This window comes from Quercus robur, chromosome 4 (genome assembly GCF_932294415.1).
Source record: "Quercus robur chromosome 4, dhQueRobu3.1, whole genome shotgun sequence".
NCBI lineage: Eukaryota > Viridiplantae > Streptophyta > Magnoliopsida > Fagales > Fagaceae > Quercus > Quercus robur.
In genome coordinates, this window is record NC_065537.1 from 76,917,974 (window position 1) to 76,934,714 (window position 16,741).

The 16,741-nt window shown below is 37.4% G+C and overlaps 2 protein-coding genes across 5 annotated transcripts; both read right to left on the reverse strand.

Annotated features, from left to right (window-relative positions):
- Window positions 1-5,576: 5,576 nt before the first annotated feature.
- LOC126723778 (putative disease resistance protein At3g14460) lies at window positions 5,577-12,387 on the reverse strand. 4 transcript variants are annotated; one of them, XR_007654466.1, is made up of 3 exons: window positions 7,850-12,387; window positions 6,251-6,314; window positions 5,577-6,066 (listed from the first exon to the last, which is right to left on the reverse strand). XR_007654466.1 is itself a non-coding variant. In XM_050427572.1 (3 exons), the coding sequence occupies exons 1-2, from the start codon at window positions 12,169-12,171 to the stop codon at window positions 7,885-7,887; spliced, it is 4,209 nt and encodes a 1,402-aa protein (XP_050283529.1). In that variant the 5' UTR covers window positions 12,172-12,387; the 3' UTR covers window positions 7,266-7,668; window positions 7,850-7,884. The 4 variants fall into 4 exon arrangements, 3 of the variants coding, with proteins under 3 accessions (XP_050283528.1, XP_050283529.1, XP_050283527.1); XM_050427572.1 differs by lacking the exons at window positions 5,577-6,066; window positions 6,251-6,314 and adding an exon at window positions 7,266-7,668 and having other exon boundaries at window positions 7,850-9,173; window positions 9,252-12,387; XM_050427571.1 differs by lacking the exon at window positions 6,251-6,314 and having other exon boundaries at window positions 5,578-6,066.
- A 3,109-nt stretch (window positions 12,388-15,496) lies between these two features.
- LOC126722642 (uncharacterized) lies at window positions 15,497-16,111 on the reverse strand. Its single transcript, XM_050425786.1, has one exon. It carries the CDS (start codon window positions 16,109-16,111, stop codon window positions 15,497-15,499), a length of 615 nt encoding a protein of 204 aa, XP_050281743.1.
- Between the last annotated feature and the right edge of the window lie 630 nt (window positions 16,112-16,741).

A 16,741-nucleotide genomic window follows, 5' to 3' on the forward strand; every position in this document is an offset into this window, starting at 1 on the left:
CATAGGTGCATCGATGACAAAAGCGTACAAAAACGCACATCTCTCAATAGGAATAGTATGAATGTGAGAGATAGGCCAAATGGAATGACAAGAAATCTGAAAAAAAAAAAAAAAACAGATAATTGAGCTCAGTAAGTTCATGGGAAGTGATACGAAGATCAGTATCCCATCTAATGGAAGTACCGGTGATGAGTGACATAATGTCATCTAGGGGAGGAAACTCTGAATAAGGATATATTGGCTATTGTACCAAAGGTAGACCAAAAGCAAAGGCCACTACCTCAGGAGTAATGACATACTCATCACCCCTTATCCAACTCCTCATATACTGAGTGTTGGAATCATCAGAGTGGACAGAGAGGTTCGAATAGAACTCTCTAATCAAAGCAGCCGAAGGTGGATGCTCGACATCTAAAAGAGGTAATCAACCCCTACGTTCAAAACTCCTACGTATCTCCAGATCTACTTCATCTATAATAACCTTACGCTCAGCCCACATCGACCTAAAGATGTTCAGTTTCTTATAGGTTTCTTGGTTTTTTGAGGTTCTAAACTTATCACTTTGGAACTCAAGGGTAGAGGGAGTGGAGGTTTTCTTGTTGGCTCTAGTCTTCCTAACCATGATGCTAAGGGTTAAAGGAAAGAACAAGAGAAAAACAAAAAAAATAACCAAGGGCAGACTGCATTAGAATGGGTTAGAGCACAAAAAATTAAAAAAATAAAAATAACAGTTTATATGATGCATGTGATGAATGCACATATGATGCATGCTCTAATGCATTGAAATTTGTTCAATTTTACTTCATAAACCATCCATTGAATTGAACATAGAGTTTTAGTCCAAAAACCCCAAATTTTGAAAAACCCAATTTCAAAAACTTAACCAAATTGATCAATTAATCATCATACTAAGTAAGAAACATCATATAATGAGTTAATCAATCAATAATATAAGTCAATTTTACCAATTTAAGCCCAATTGAACAAAATCCCCAATTTCACAAAGTTCCAAGCCCTAGAAATTTCAATTTTCCTCAAATCACAAAATTAATCAAATTAATGCATGAGGATCATGATTATATCATCTAGGAACAAAAACCCATTTATTAAAAGTGATTAAAAACAACTAAAATGATCACAAATCCATAAAATGCTTGGTTCGAAATTTACAATGAAAATGCATGAAACATGTGATTTTAATGGGAAAAAAAAAGTGTAAAAGAGACTTACTAGTGCTTGAGGACAAAAACCTTGGAGTGATTTGTGGAAGAAAATGACAAAGAATGGTTAGATTGGATTGGTCGAAGAAAAAGATGAAGAAAGTGTTTGAAAAGGTTTGAAAATAATGAAGAACACGTGAGAAAAGCCTTTTTAAAACACTTACAATTCGAAATTCGATCGGTCAAAATTGAGCTTCGATTGATCGAAAAATAGATTTGATCGATCGAGCATCGATCGAGCACCGATCAAGCCAGACAGAACCAAACCAAAATTTTTATCGCAATTTTGATCGGTCGAGCATTAGGTTCGATCGATCGATAATCTGGAAATTTGAAATTTTTGAAAAAAAAAGCAAATTTTATGCAGAAACCACTCAAACCAACATATTTCATGAATGAAATGCATAAGTATGAGTTTAAAAGTTTTCCAAAAACACTTGAAATCAACCCAGATCTTCCAAAAACAAGATTTTCACAGTTTTGTCCCCAAAACTCAAATATTAAACATATTTTGCATCAAAATCAAGGAACAAGTAATCTTGGATGGCCAAAAACAATTTCACACACAATATCATGTACTAAGTTTAGCAAAGAATAACTTGTGTAGTGTGTGCAACTAGTAATAGCATGAGATACATGTGAGGTGATATGTAGATAGTAATCATCACAATTTCTACATTATTCATCACATAAGTTTGAAAGAGACTATCACCTAAAGAGTTACATCATATAACTCTCACATTTCCTAGAAAACAAGTTTGCAATCATGTAATTTTTTTGTTTGTTTCCTCATAATGTACACACCAATTTTATTTCATTGTGAAATTATTAATTTAGCTAGATAATGTACACACCAGTTTTAATTTCTTTGTGTCATCTTTATTATAGCCCAATAATGTACACACCAATTTTATTATTAAATTGATGTTACACCTTATGTTCTTTTTGTGCATATGCTACACTTTCTCAAGCACAATATCTTATGATATGCACTAAGGTGTTCATGATTGGCTAGTAAACAGTGGTAAGATGGTTTTTTATGTCTTTGTCATTAGGTTCTAGTCCTAACAATCAAAAGCATGTGACTTCAAAATCAAGATCATGTGATAAAAAACTATAAACAACTCCCACACAATATGCACTATATAGCTAAAACTAGCAAAATGCAGTAAAAATAATCTCATCCAAGCTAAACAAGGTACACAGGCATGTTATGTAAAGAGAATAGGACAACCTTGATTACAAATCCAAGATATATGATACAAAACACATTTTTCCTTCATTTTTTTTTTATTTTTTTTTATTTTTTTTTATTTTTTTTTATTTTTTTTTTATTTTTTTTTTAAAAAAAAAGCAAAAACAACCTATCATAAAATGCATGAATGTTATGCAATGCAAATCCTAAAAGCAAAAAGAAAACAAAAAAATAGCAAAAGAAGAATGGTCACAAAGAGTATTAAGATGAAACACAAAGACCATGTCAGAAAAACTCAATTAGATTGAGCCTTTTGCATCCAAAACTTTTTAGATGCAACTCTAGCATTGAAGTTATTATTCATATGAGAATAATAAGCAACTCCAGGATTGGTATAAAGGTTTAACGTCTTTACCAACTCACCAATGAGTACCATAGGATCTTGTGCTTGAGGCACAGGTACTCTTGGCTTATTTGCACGCTTTGCAGCTTGCAACTTGAAATAATTTGGGCGAGTATGGCCAACCTTTCCACAAAAATGACAAACCCAAAGAGGTCTATCATGCTTCTTATCCTTAGGGAGGTTAGGATTCTTAGACTTAGACTCTTTAAGATCAACCCTAATCTTCCTAGAAGGTGGTGTAACTTCTACTGGTTTGACAATCTCACTCTTGGGGAGCACAAAAGAAGAAACAAAGTTTGTGGAATGAGTTTTAGACATCGAGATGCTATCTACAAAACCTAGGCCAGTTTTTTCTAAGGGAGACTTCTGAACACTCAACATGTGATCAAGTTTAGAACTAGCAGACCTATTAGTTTGTTCTCTAGCAATAGATAGTTCTAATTCTAAGTTCTTTATCTTATTAAGCAACAGCATGTTTTCAGTCTTCACCTTATCAATCAAATTATTAGCATCAAGCAATTTCAGCAATAAATTTTTCTTTTCAAGTTCAAGGGAATCAATTTTCTTTAAACCTAAGTCAACATTCATTGCATCCTTTGCAACAACCTTGCATAGCTTATTAAAAGCTTCTCGCAAATCAGCACATTCAGAGAGTTCCCCATCAGAAGGGTTCTCTTCTACCACAACATTTTCATTTACTACAGTAGTAGCTGTGAAAGCAATGAAGTTTCCATCTTCATCACTATTGTAATCAGAAACTTCATCATCACTAAGGGTTACAGCCATAGCTTTACCCTTTGATCTAAAGAATGTAGGACATTCTGATTTCATATGACCATACCCTTGACACCCAAAACATTGTAGACCTAGAGAATTACTAGAGGTTTGACCAACTTTCTCTTTTGATTTATCAGTATTATTAACCTTAGGTAGTTCATTCCTCTTAAGATTTCTAGGTTCAGCATTGTTTTTACCTCTTGCCCTTCTGTTGTTATTCCTAAGAAAGTTTCTAAAGTTCTTGGCAAGATATGCAATCTCTGTAGAAAAGAGTTCATCATGAAATCCATTGCCATCCACATCATCAACTGACTTAAGAGCCATTAATTTGGATTTGTTGGTCTTGGGTAGATCTAACTCATAGGACTGTAGAGATCCTACAAGTTCATCAACAGGGATGGAGTCCACATCCTTGCTTTCAGTAATGGCAGTCACTTTGGGTCTAAAGTCCTCAATCAAGGATCTAAGTATCTTTCTAACAATCTTAGGTTAATCATAGATTTCATCCAAATTATAAGCAGAGTTAACAATATCATTAAGTTTAGCATAGAATTCATCAAAATATTCATCATCAGACATTCTAATGCTTTCAAATCTAATAGTTAACTGTTGCAATTTATTAATCTTAACTGTCTTTTTGCCTTCATGCATAGTTTGGAGAATATTCCATGTTGTATGAGCAACCTCAACATTTGAGATTCTCTTGAATTCCTCCATAGAAACAGCATTAAAAATAACATTCATGGCTTTGCTATTAAAAGAGGCTGCTTCTTTCTGAAAGGTTGGCCACTCGCTTACAGGAGTAGTCGATTTCTCCTATCCGTATTCAACGGAGTTCCAGACTCTCTCATCAATAGATTTCAAGAATACTTTTATCCTTACTTTCTAGTAGGCATAATTGTTCCCATCAAAGTGAGGTGGGATCACAAGAAAGTGACCATGCTCCATGACAACAGGGGTTAATGATCAACTCTTAGATCAAAGATCAACTCTTAGATCAAAAGACCTAAAAACACAAGAGCTAACCTGCTCTGATACCACTTGTACGTTTTTAGATCCCTTAACACAAGTTGTTTAACCTAGATATTTAGCCCAGTGATTACTTAGATAAATTATTCAATTCTAGGTTAACACATTCAAATCATATCATGTAAATAATGCGGCAAATAAATAACACAATGATATGATAACCCAGGAAAACCTAACCGGTAAAAAACCTAGGGAGGATTTAACCTAGCTATCCTCAAGGTAAAAACAGATCCACTATGAAAGAATTGAAGTTTGTATAATAAGACTTAAACCACTAACATCCTATTGCTACCTCATGTAGAAAACTTACTACCACGACCACATGACAGCTCCGAGTCCACGAACTACTTCTTTCCTCGATCTGCAGCAACCACAAGTTCTTCTACTTGTGACTTTGAGACTCCACTCAAAGGTTTCAGATCTTCTTGAAATTCTTTATGCAGCAACTGAAGAGATTATCAAGTTCTTGACATGAATCTGGATCTTGATAACACTAAGTGTGTGTATAAAGGTAAACACCTCTAGATCTCACAAAAAGATTCAACACACAACTCTCCAAAAGTCCTTAAAACGTGACTAGGGTTTTTCCTTTTATACTTGAAGTAAAACACTTAACCCTACACGTCAAACGGGCTTGGGCTGAATTGGAATTTCTGCATAAAAATAATTCTGCACGTGATTCGATCGATCAAGCCTAATTTTCGATTGATCGAACCTTGCAAATTTAGTCCAATAAATCCTGCAATCACTCTATTCCAATTTTACATTAAAACACACTTTGAGCAAGCCTAAACCTAGACACTATGTTTTGATCATGGTTTGCCAACACATTACAAATTGAAGTTCTAATACATTAGTTCCTAAAGTCTTAAAACCTAACAAAAACGTTTATAAAGTAGCAAATCATAAAGTAGCACTCATATAAGATTGTCAATATAAAATGTTTTAAAACGTATCACAATAATGCCAATGCAATCAAAGCAAATCAACTAAGATTGATAAGTCAAAAACAGATTGTACTAAAAAGAAAGCAACATGAGCTAGTCTAATGACCTATGTTGTTGGTGTTGTGCCTAGTAGTGGTGATAGTGCCTAATTGCAACCCAAAATAACGATAATTTTGCCACGGGTAGTACTTACTTAGGTATAGTATTTAAGTGTTGTTTCTTTAAAGATTCTGCCATGTGGTTATTTCCTCATAGAATGAAAGTATATTTTTTAGTTAAGTAGTCATATGATAGAATCTTAAAATGAAAATTTAAAGAATAGCACTTAAAGTACAGTACATAAGTTTTATCTTTTTTGCCAAATTCATCCATTAGCATCAATTTGGCAAATCCCAATTGAAGAAAAATCAACATTGCCAAAAGCTGAAAAGCCTATTCCTTTGACCTTTTTGAACTTCCACGCCGATCAACCAGAGGAATAAAAAAAACAAGTACCTGAAATTTGACGATTAATGGATTATGGACTAATCTGGCCAAATTGAATGCAAAAACTATTGACTCAAAATTTGAATATTATTAAAACCCTAAAACCCCAATATTCCCTTTTTCTTTCTCACAATTTCCCATAAACCAAACAGAGTAATATACTACTATTCTAAAGAGGTGAAAAAAAAGGCACCTGAAACTTGGGGGATTTCAATCTTTTTTGGGGGAAAAAATCATGGAATACTTGAGACTCCAATCTACCAAATCATGTAAACCTCAATTCAATAAAACAATATATAAACCAATTAGATCATTTAATTTAATAGCCATAAAAGTAAAACCATCAAATTATTGTGGCAATATTACCACGTAAATGACAGGAAAAAAAAATTCAGCAACACTAAAAAGACATTCACTCAGTTAAATGCAAAACAGTTAGCTCTAACTTCATTCTTTTTTTATTTTATTTTTTATACTTTTAATTTTCCTAGTCCATTAGAAACACATAATTCACCAACAAACCCACCCCCCCCTTCTTTTAATTAAGAATCCAACAACCAACAAGCCTGACCAATATCAACCTCATTCTAAGGGCCTCTTAAACAATATTAGCAATATCGTAAATTGAGAGACATGACTTTGATGAACTTAGATATTGAGAATCATTTGAGAGAGAGAGAGAGATTGTTAGAAACCTCATTCCTAACAAAGATGCTACTTACCAAATAGGCAAATATGGCTTCTTTGAGGGAGCGAGGCCTCCAAGAATTAGAGAGAGAGAGGAGAGAAAGCTAAGCTACGAGAGGAAGGAATAGAACTGGAGTGTTGTTTTTATTATGAGTGTTCTTTACAATCAGATTATGCTTTTAAGCTAAGCTGCTCGAGTATAATTGTCTTATCAGACAGTTTGTTAGCCTTAACCACTTAAATAGTGCGGATGTAGAATCCATTTCACTCAACAATTTCAAACCAGCAGCAACCATTTCACCAATAAAAAAGGTTTTATCAAAACAACAATCATAAACAAAATAAAGATTAGCATATAAATACACATTAAAACATAACAAATCAACATCAGGCAGCATCCTACAGCTTGCATGACAAAGATACAAGGGCAATATAACAAAGGAATAGTAATAAAACAAGTTTCATGTAACATACATTAATCAGGTTAGTCAGGCTAACCAATTTTTCATTGCAGCAAAATATAAATAAACAATTCTATAAGTTTTTCCTATTGGCTGTTGAGCAAGGGATTGATGAATTATGTTAAATCACGCACACTGACATCAATCAATCTCAACTCCTAGTCCCAAGAGGTCAATACATACAATGACATTCTCACACAAACTCTCAAGTCACATCCAACTTATATACATGTTCATCTTTCAACCCCAAAATTTACACAAGTAGTTCATCAAAGAAATCCACTCCACCTTCCAACCGTATGACTCTCCCATATAAGCAGACCACTTTGAGCTGAAGCCCCTCAATCCTTAGAAGCAATGATAAATTCCTCAAACATGTTCAGAAACCAAAGAAATAAAATACACCCAAAAAAATGTAGAAACTTAGGCATTTGCTGCTGGCCAAGAAGTCTTCAAACTTGCCCTAGATTTTGCAAGAAGGAAAGAGAAGATTTTAGTAAGTACAATAATTTCTTTACAAGTACAGAAAATTGAATTGACATCAACAACGATGACGAGGTTCAAAGATAGTGAAAATTATAGTAAGGGCTCATAATGAAAATCTAGCCGATCAAATTGTTTGCATCTATGTGTAGAAAACATACCACACTGAAATTACATTGCTTCAAACAAGGCTCTTCTATACTTCCTCATGACACACTTCCTCATCAATTTCTATGCAAGAAATATGAGCTATCTTGGACCAATCTTTTCCTGTCTTATCTTGGAGTTTCAGTTTCAGCAAAGAACACTCCTTGATGCAGAGAAAAGACAGGGAGGCCGGAAGACCTTCTTCTGGCAAGGATTGGAGTTTGTTACAGCAGCTGATCTCCAGTATTTTAAGAGCAGTAAGGTGTTGAAGCCCCCTGTAGTTGAGATACTTGAGATTCAAAAGTCCACTGATGCGTAGAGAATTGAGATTTCTGGGCAGTAGCTTTGCCTCTGGAAATGACACCACGTTTTTACATGCACCTTCTATCTCCAACCGACTAAGATAGTCAAGCCTATGCAAGCCCCACTCCATCCCGAGCATCATTTTGTCACAAAAAGTGATACAAAGTAAACTTAGGTTGGAAGGCAAACCCCCTTCAGGAAGTGATAAAAGTTCTGGGCAGTTATTTATAAACATTGACCGGAGAGAACTGAGAGTGTGCAATTGATCAGGCAGTTCCTTGAGATTCTTGCAATTGGAGAACCAAATGGACTTCAGGTTGGGGGTAAGCAATCCTCCTCTTGGAAAAGATAGAAGGTTAGGACAATCCCTGATCTCCAAGACCTCAAGAGATGTGAGATCTTTCTGAATTCTCCCTGGCATTGAAAAGGATTCCAGATTTGCACAATCCCAGATAGAAAGTATTTTAAGCTTTGGAAACAAGTCTAATGGGAGGAATACCAGGGAATCACAGCTACTCCCAATGCACAAATGTTCAAGAAGTGCATAATGATGTGTCTTCTCTGCTAGTGGGAGAAACTTTAATTTCTTGCAGTTCTGGATATAAAGAAATTTCAATGCAGTGGGTGGGCTACCTCCAGAAAAGGACTTGAGAGAACAACAACTAATGATATACAAATGTTGGATAGGAGGATTGCTCACCATCACTTGTTCAGGTATGAACTCTAGAGCGTCACATCCTTCAATTTTGAGGCTATGTAGCCCCATTGGCAATTTTCTCAGTTGTGATATTTCTGAAACTTTCAAGCTTTTAAAGGAGAAGAGGTCTTGCAGGCTATCTTGGTTGGACTGGGTGTTAATTGGAACATCAGCTTCATTTCTAATGTTTGGAGTCTGAGTCGTGGGCAATGAGGATTCTGCGGCTCCTTGAGTCATAGGTAGTGAGGATTCTGTGGCAGCTTGAGTCATGGCCGATGAGTGCTCTACTGTCACAGTACCTTGAGTCATGGGCAACGAGGATTCTGCAGCAGTGGCACCTTGAGTCATTGGCACTGAGGATTCTGTGGCTGCAGTATCTTGAGTTATAGGCAATGAGCATTCTTCAGCTGTGGCACCTTGAGTCATGGGCAATGAGGAATCTGTGGCAATTATAAACAATGACGATTCTATAGCACCTTCAGTCATAGGAATTGAAGATTCTGCAGCACCTTCATATGTAGTGACAGTCATTTGCTTCGAGAATGAGGTAGCTTTATAGCCTGTCATGAACAAAATCTTATCATGATAATCTAAAAGCCTTTTGTGTAATGATGCCTCAGTCATAAGTGCAGTCAGAAGCTCCTGAGATTCAGAAATCTCAACTTTTACTACAGAAGGAAGTTGCTTGGGTAAGTTCCCCTTCAGCTTGGGGCATCTCCGTATACAAAGCTCTCGCAGGCAAGGGAATTCTCCACCTTCAACTTCCAATGCAATCCATTCCTCCCATTCCAGCATCCTATCAAATGTTAGAGTTTCCAAAGACTGAAATGGCTTATCCATCCCATAGAATTCAGGACCGACCTTCTTTACTGCATTCATTGATTTAATAATGAGGACTTTAAGAGATGGTAGCTGCCCAAGTAGTGGCAAGTCTATGCAATTCTTGCAACTACTAAGACATAGGAAAAATAGGTTAGAGAATGAAGAATCCCCCAACCAATGTGGAAATCTTGTACCGGAGTAAAAACTAATGCTGAGTTTCTTTAAATTTGTGTGAGGAACTAGCTGTTCAAGCACATCTCCATCATTTTCTAGACCAACAGTATCGTCAGTACCGGTATCGTCAAGCACATCTCCATCATTTTCTAGATCAACAGTATGGTCACCCCATTCCAACACTAGTTCATCAAGGTGTGGCTTCTCTACCAAGTTGGCCTCAGCCGCATCTTTAGCAGAGGCTACATTTTGCAACTTTGAAATACAAAGTGCTCCATGAAGATTCAAAAATTCCCGCAACTCTGTAACTGTTGAGCCGCTTTCTTTGCCCACAACAAAGTTAGACAGTGTTTGTAGACTTTCTAATCTGCTCATATTTTTTGGCATCTCTTTTAAGTTTGTTCCACTAATATGAAGATGACGCAGGTTAATAAGCCTCCCCATGTTTTGTGGCAATTCAGCAAGGGAATCACAATTTGATAATATCAATGTTTGTAAATTGGGGAGAAAACATACTGATTCAGGTAAACTTTTAATTTCTGTGTCAGAGAGATCTATGTACCGCAAGTGTTTCAAATCACTGATTGAAGCTGGTAGCTTGGTCAATTCATAATGAGATACAGAAAGCACTCGCAAGAACGACATTCTGGAAAAGATATTACTCCCTAGTTCATAGCCATGTAAATCCCACGATATATGATCTAGTGTTAAAAAGGTCCTTAAACGCTTGAGTTTACGAATGTACTCAAATATCTCCAACTCTAAGGAATCACTTCGGGAAATTGACAAATACCGGACGGAAATAGTTGGAGTACCAAAGGAATTACCATCCTCCAATCTGAAGCAACATCTCCCAGACACAGCTCTAGCCAAGTCATCCGTAAGACTGTGCATCACAAAATGTGACTTATTGCCGCTTGATTGTTGAAAAAAAGACCTACATAATAATTCTTTAAAGCAGTCATCACCAACCTCTTCGATTCTTTTATTTTTTTCTGGCTGTGGCAAAAGACCTTCCGCCATCCACAAGAGGACTAACTTCTCTTTCTCAAATTCATAACCCGGAGGAAATATTGAACAATATGCAAAGCATCGCTTTAGATGCACAGGAAGATTATCATAGCTTAGTCCTAACGCAAGGCCAATGCCACTCATTTCATTTGTAAAATGAAAATGCTTTTGGCGATCAAGTACAGCAACCCACTCCTCAACTTGTAGCTTAGAGCGCAAGAAAGTCCCAATCGTTCTTACTGCTAAAGGCAGGCCGCCACACACTTTCACAATTTGTCTGCCAATATCCTCTAGTTCTGGATATGAACTAGAATTTTCGTCTCCAAAAGCATATTTTGTGAATATTGACCAACATTCTTCATCTGATAATCGGTTCATATCATAGGTGTTAAAACGGGGAGATTGTCCAGGTGGTAATAACTCCTTCCCAATGGAAGTGTCAGTACCAGGAGGGCGATAAAAATAAGTGTAAGTGCGCATGATTGACTCAACAGCTTGATCGGATGTAGTTACAATAATACAACTTCCCTTTGCAGCAGCTCGGAATGGAAATTCCAAGTAGAGATCCAAACTCTTACTGGATACATCATCCAAAACAATTAGAAATCTCTGCTTCTCCAGATCAGAACACTCCAAAGTAAAAGACTCAAAAATTGAGCTGCACGCCTTGCCCACGGTACCTTCTGCCGGAACCCAAGCCCAAGCCTTAAGGTCAAAATGTTTACTCACTCTGTCTTCTTCGTAAACGAGCCGAGCGAGAGTGGTTTTGCCTATGCCATCCTTTGCCACTATCACAATCAAAGACAATGGTTCACCACTAGCACCCATGAAGAGATCAATAATTGCTTCTTTGTCAGATTCTCTACCAAACACCACTTCAGCTTCGTCAACAGATGAGGCTGTTCGAAACTGTTTCTTGTCGTACTGTGTTCCACTTCCACCGATCAAGCCCAGTTCATTACTTTGCTTGGCATAAGAATCGATCATCTCATTGACCTGCTCCATGCTAGACTCTATCTCCCATCTGAGGTTCCCAACCCGATTTTTCGTCAACTTCTTTAGCAAAGCTTCAGTGGAAATCTGATCCAATGCATCATCAACAACATACAAAGTATTTGTAACATCGTAAAGCCATTTTTCCACAGTTGGGTTGTTCCTTTGCTTTTCCTGAGCATCATTGAGCACAGCATCAAGAGACAGCAATGCTGTCTTCAACTTCTCCACCAATTCATCTTTGACCGTTAGCCTTTGGAACAAGTCGATGAGTTCTGCAGATGCCAATCTCTCCAACAGCGCTTGAATTGCCCCTTCCACCCACGGTCCAGCCATGTTGCACTCTCTTCCGTGCAAAAAAAACAAAATTCTGAGATGATGAAAGGAAGATATTATATTAGAGGGAAGAAGAAGTAAGTCCGATTCTTGAATATGATTCAAGCAGACAGCTTAAACCTGGAAGGAAGTTCCCTTTGATCTGAAGTAACTCACAACACAGGTTGCTGTGTTGATGAGGGTTCACTGACCTAACAAGGGTTTTTTTTTTTTTTTTTTTGAGTAAAGACCTAACAAGTTACTTAACTTAACAACAGTGTTAACCTAACCAAAGTTAACGAGTGGGAGAGGGACAGCCACTTTTCTCTTGTCCTCTTCTTTTCTTATCTTAATTTTATCCCAACTTTTTTGTTTTCTTTTTTCTTTTTTCTTTTTTCAATTACCGATATAAAAAGTACGAATGAGCCTTTAAACAGTATTTTTGTTGAGCACCTTGCTTGTTGTTTGTTTAATAGTTGCAATAACCTTTTTACCCTTAAAATACAGCAGGTTGAACGCATTTGAGGGTTTTTTTTTGGTTTAAAAGGAACTATTATTAAACACTAAGCCAAAATGGCTAAGTTAGAGGCAACAAGCCTACATACACTTTCCCCATTAGTATCAAAATACACGAAGTTTGCTATTACATCAGATGGGGGAATATCCCAAACAACAAAAGTATCTTGCATCGCTCCTCCTAGCTTAGCCATAGCATCCGCAACTCTATTCGCTTCCCTGAATGCGTGCTGCACCCTGAAGTGCTGAAGCTTGTCCAGCAACAACCTACAGTCAGCCAGCAAGGAAGAGTAAAATGCATTAGAGGGAGATTTGGACTGCATCAGCTCAACTACCACCTTGGCATCTAATTCAATCACAAGCTTCTGTACTCCCATCCGGACAGCCAGCAATAAACCATCCCTTAGAGCCCAAAATTCTGCTGTAATGCTAGTTGTGAAGCCAATAGACCGAGCAAATCCTCTCACCCATCTACCCTCACTATCTCTAATCACTCCCCCACCTCCTGCCCTTCCCGAATTCCCAAATGCAGCCCCATCAGTATTTAATTTAAACCATCCTAAGGGAGGTTTATCCCACCTTACATTACAAATCACCATATTCTTTTGGCACCTAGTCTTACCCACACAGTAGTAATATTCCAAGGCCTGATTTTTACTAACATTATGTAAGTTTTCATTAACAATGCTATTATTGAACACCACAGAATTTCTATGTTTCCACAAGTTCCAAATAGCAAAAGAAAACACATAAGACCACGGCACAGAAGAGAAATGCAATATCTTACTTTGGCAATTAACTTTTAGCCATTCAAGCCAATCCAAACCAGCAAAGGAACTAACCATATCATGGGGGACTCTAAGTTTAAACCAAAAATTTTTAGCCACCACACACTCTTTCAATAAATGACTAATAGTTTCCGGAAAATTTTTACATAAAGGGCAACAACTCTCCCTTGTTATTCCCCTCATAGCCAAAACCGATCTAACAGGAAGACTTTCATGCATACATAGCCAAAGAAAATGAATAATCCTTGGCACCATATCTATCTTCCATATCCACTTCCCTTGGAAATTAGTCTCCTCTTGTTGAGAACCATTCAGCCAAGCATAGGCTGAATTAGTAGAAAAATCTCCATCCTTAGTATGCTTCCACATGATCACATCTTCTCCTCTTCCAACCAATTGCCTTGGAATGGCTATAATCCTTTCTTTAATGAAAACCGGCAACTCAAAGGATATAGCATCCCACTTCCACCCCTGCCCCGAATCCAGAAAAAGTTCAGACAACTTCATCTCCATCTCTCTTGAAGTCAACGGCCCTTCTATCATTTCTCTCAAGGAGCATCCCCTTATCCAACTATCCTCCCAAATCTTAACACTTTCTCCATTCCCCACCCCCCAGCAAATACCCTCCGCAAAGGTCTAAAATCCAGCTTTAATTGCTCTCCAATTAGGAGAACAAGGCAATTTATCCGGATCTCTAGCTCTCCTCCTATCCGTTGAACAATACTTCTTCAAAATAACCTTTGCCCATAGACTATCTTTTTCCTGATTCAGCCTCCAATTTAGCTTAGCTAATAAAGCCAAGTTCTTGAATTTCGCGGCTTGGATTCCAAGTCCTCCCTCTTCCTTTGGCTAATTATCTTACTCCACCCTACCAAATGAAGTCTCCTCCTTTCACTCGTTGAACCCCATAAAAAATCCCTATTGATTTTATCCAACTTGTCACAAAGGTGAGCAGGAAGGGTAGCGGCCTGCATAACATAATTCGGAATAGTAGACAAAGCTGAATTCACTAACACTGATCTGCCTGCAAAGGAAAGGAATCTAGTCTTCCAACCAGCCAGCTTGCTCATAACTCTCTCCACTATAAAGTTCATTCTATTCCTTGGAACCCCTTTATGTTTGATTGGGAAACCGAGATAATTCCCAAGATTCACCGTGGCTTGAATACCCAACCTTGAGCAGACTCCGCTCTTAATTTCAGCTTGCACATTAGGGGAAAAATAGATTCTTGACTTCTCCATACTAACTTTTTGACCCGACTCCTCACAAAATTCATCCAATACTTCCGATATAGCTTCACAACCATCCTCATCAACTTTAGCAAAAAGAAGTAAATCATCCGCAAAAAAGAGGTGGGAGATACCAATATTTTCTCTCGAGGCTTTCAAAGGCTTCCACACTCCCTCCATACATATCTTCTCAATTAAGTGGCCTAAGTACTCCATACACAAAATGAAGAGATACGGCGACAAAGGATCTCCTTGTCGAAGCCCTCTTGAAGGATTAAAGGCTTCCAACTTTCCTCCATTAAACAAAATAGATACCTTTGTGGAAGTGACACAACTCATTATCACCTTAATCAAATTATGAGGGAAGTAGAAAGCAAGTAGAGCTTTATGTATAAAACACCACTCCATTTTATCATATGCTTTCTCCAAATCGACTTTAATGGCCATATACCCCTCCTTGCCTTTTTTATTATCCAAAGCATAGAATAACTCTTGAGCGACTAAAATGTTATCTACTCCTTTCCTTCCCTGCACAAAAGTTGTTTGGATAGGGGAAACGAGCTTACTAAGAAAAGGTTTTATTCTCCCCACTAGAATCTTAGAAACTATTTTATAAACTGAGTTGCAAAGGCTAATCGGTCTATAATTATTCAGGGACTCAGGACATTTACATTTCGGAATTAATGTCACAAGAGTCTCATTAAGTTGGTCCGGAACTATACCATCCCTGAAAATCTTTCTCACCTCCTCACAAACTGAATTCCCCACCTCATGCCAAAAATGCTGATAAAAGCCAGCATGTATCCCATCCGGTCATGGCGCTTTAAACGGCTTCAAAGCCCACAACCCACTCCTCACATCTTCGTCCACCACTTCCCTTCCCATCCAACTCCTATCTGCTTCAGAAAGAAAACTACCGGAGAACTCAGAAACAGCAAAGCTTCTATAGGACAACTCAAAACCCGTGGCATAAAGCTTCATAAACCCCTTTAAAATATGCTCCTTCACCGCCTCTTCCTCAACTATCCACTCTCCCACACCATCCTTCAAACACCTAATTTTATTCCTATGCCTCCTCACTACCGTATTCATATGAAAGTAAGATGTGTTCCAGTCTCCAAATGCAACAGCATTAATCCTAGACTTTAGGGCCCAAAACTCCTCTTCTTGAAGCAAAATCGAGGAATATTCTTCAATAAGTTGGTCTTCCAGCCTCAACAGAAATTCAATAGGATTATTAGCCAAAGCCTTTTGTGTACCATTCAACCTGGCTAGCACCCTTTTTTTCTTCGCAAAAATATTACCAAAAACCTCAAAATTCCATTTCTTCGCCTTCCTAATAAAATCAGTAGTGGCCACTTCTAGATTAGCACCTTCCGGCCAGGCTTCTCTAACTATCCTAAAGAAATCTGGATGATGTAACCACATAGTCTGGAAGCGGAAAGGCCGCTTCAAACCATTAGTATTAGGTTTCCATAATTCTATCAAGACAGGATGATGATCCGAGAATGTTCTAGGGAGATGAGTAACTACCGCCTCAGGGTACAAAATTCTCCATATTGGATTGGCAAAACATCTATCCAATCTTTCTAAAATCAAGTCTGAAATTTGCCTTTTATTAGTCCAGGTAAATTTAGGTCCAGCAAACCCAAGGTCTACAAAATTACACGAATCCAGACAATCTTTAAATTCGAGTGCCCTGTTTAAATTAATTTGGTTCCCCCCAAATTTATCCTCCCCACCTAGAATTTCATTAAAATCCCCAATCATTAACCAAGGAAGATTATGCAATTGCCCAACCTTATCTAAATTAGACCACAGGATTCTCCTCTCAGCTAAACGAGGACTAGCATATATCGCTGTGCTTTGAGGGTTTGTGTTGTCTTTTTCATGACCTTGTTAACAGTGCTTTGTCCAGCATCTTCCTGCTCTCTGTTTGTTTGTTTAACAATTGCAATAACCTTTTTACCCTTAATATTCAAGTAGGCTGAATGCATTTGAGCGTTTGTTTTGTCTTTTGCCCTTATTTTATTTGATCTTATCTCTATGTTAGCATTT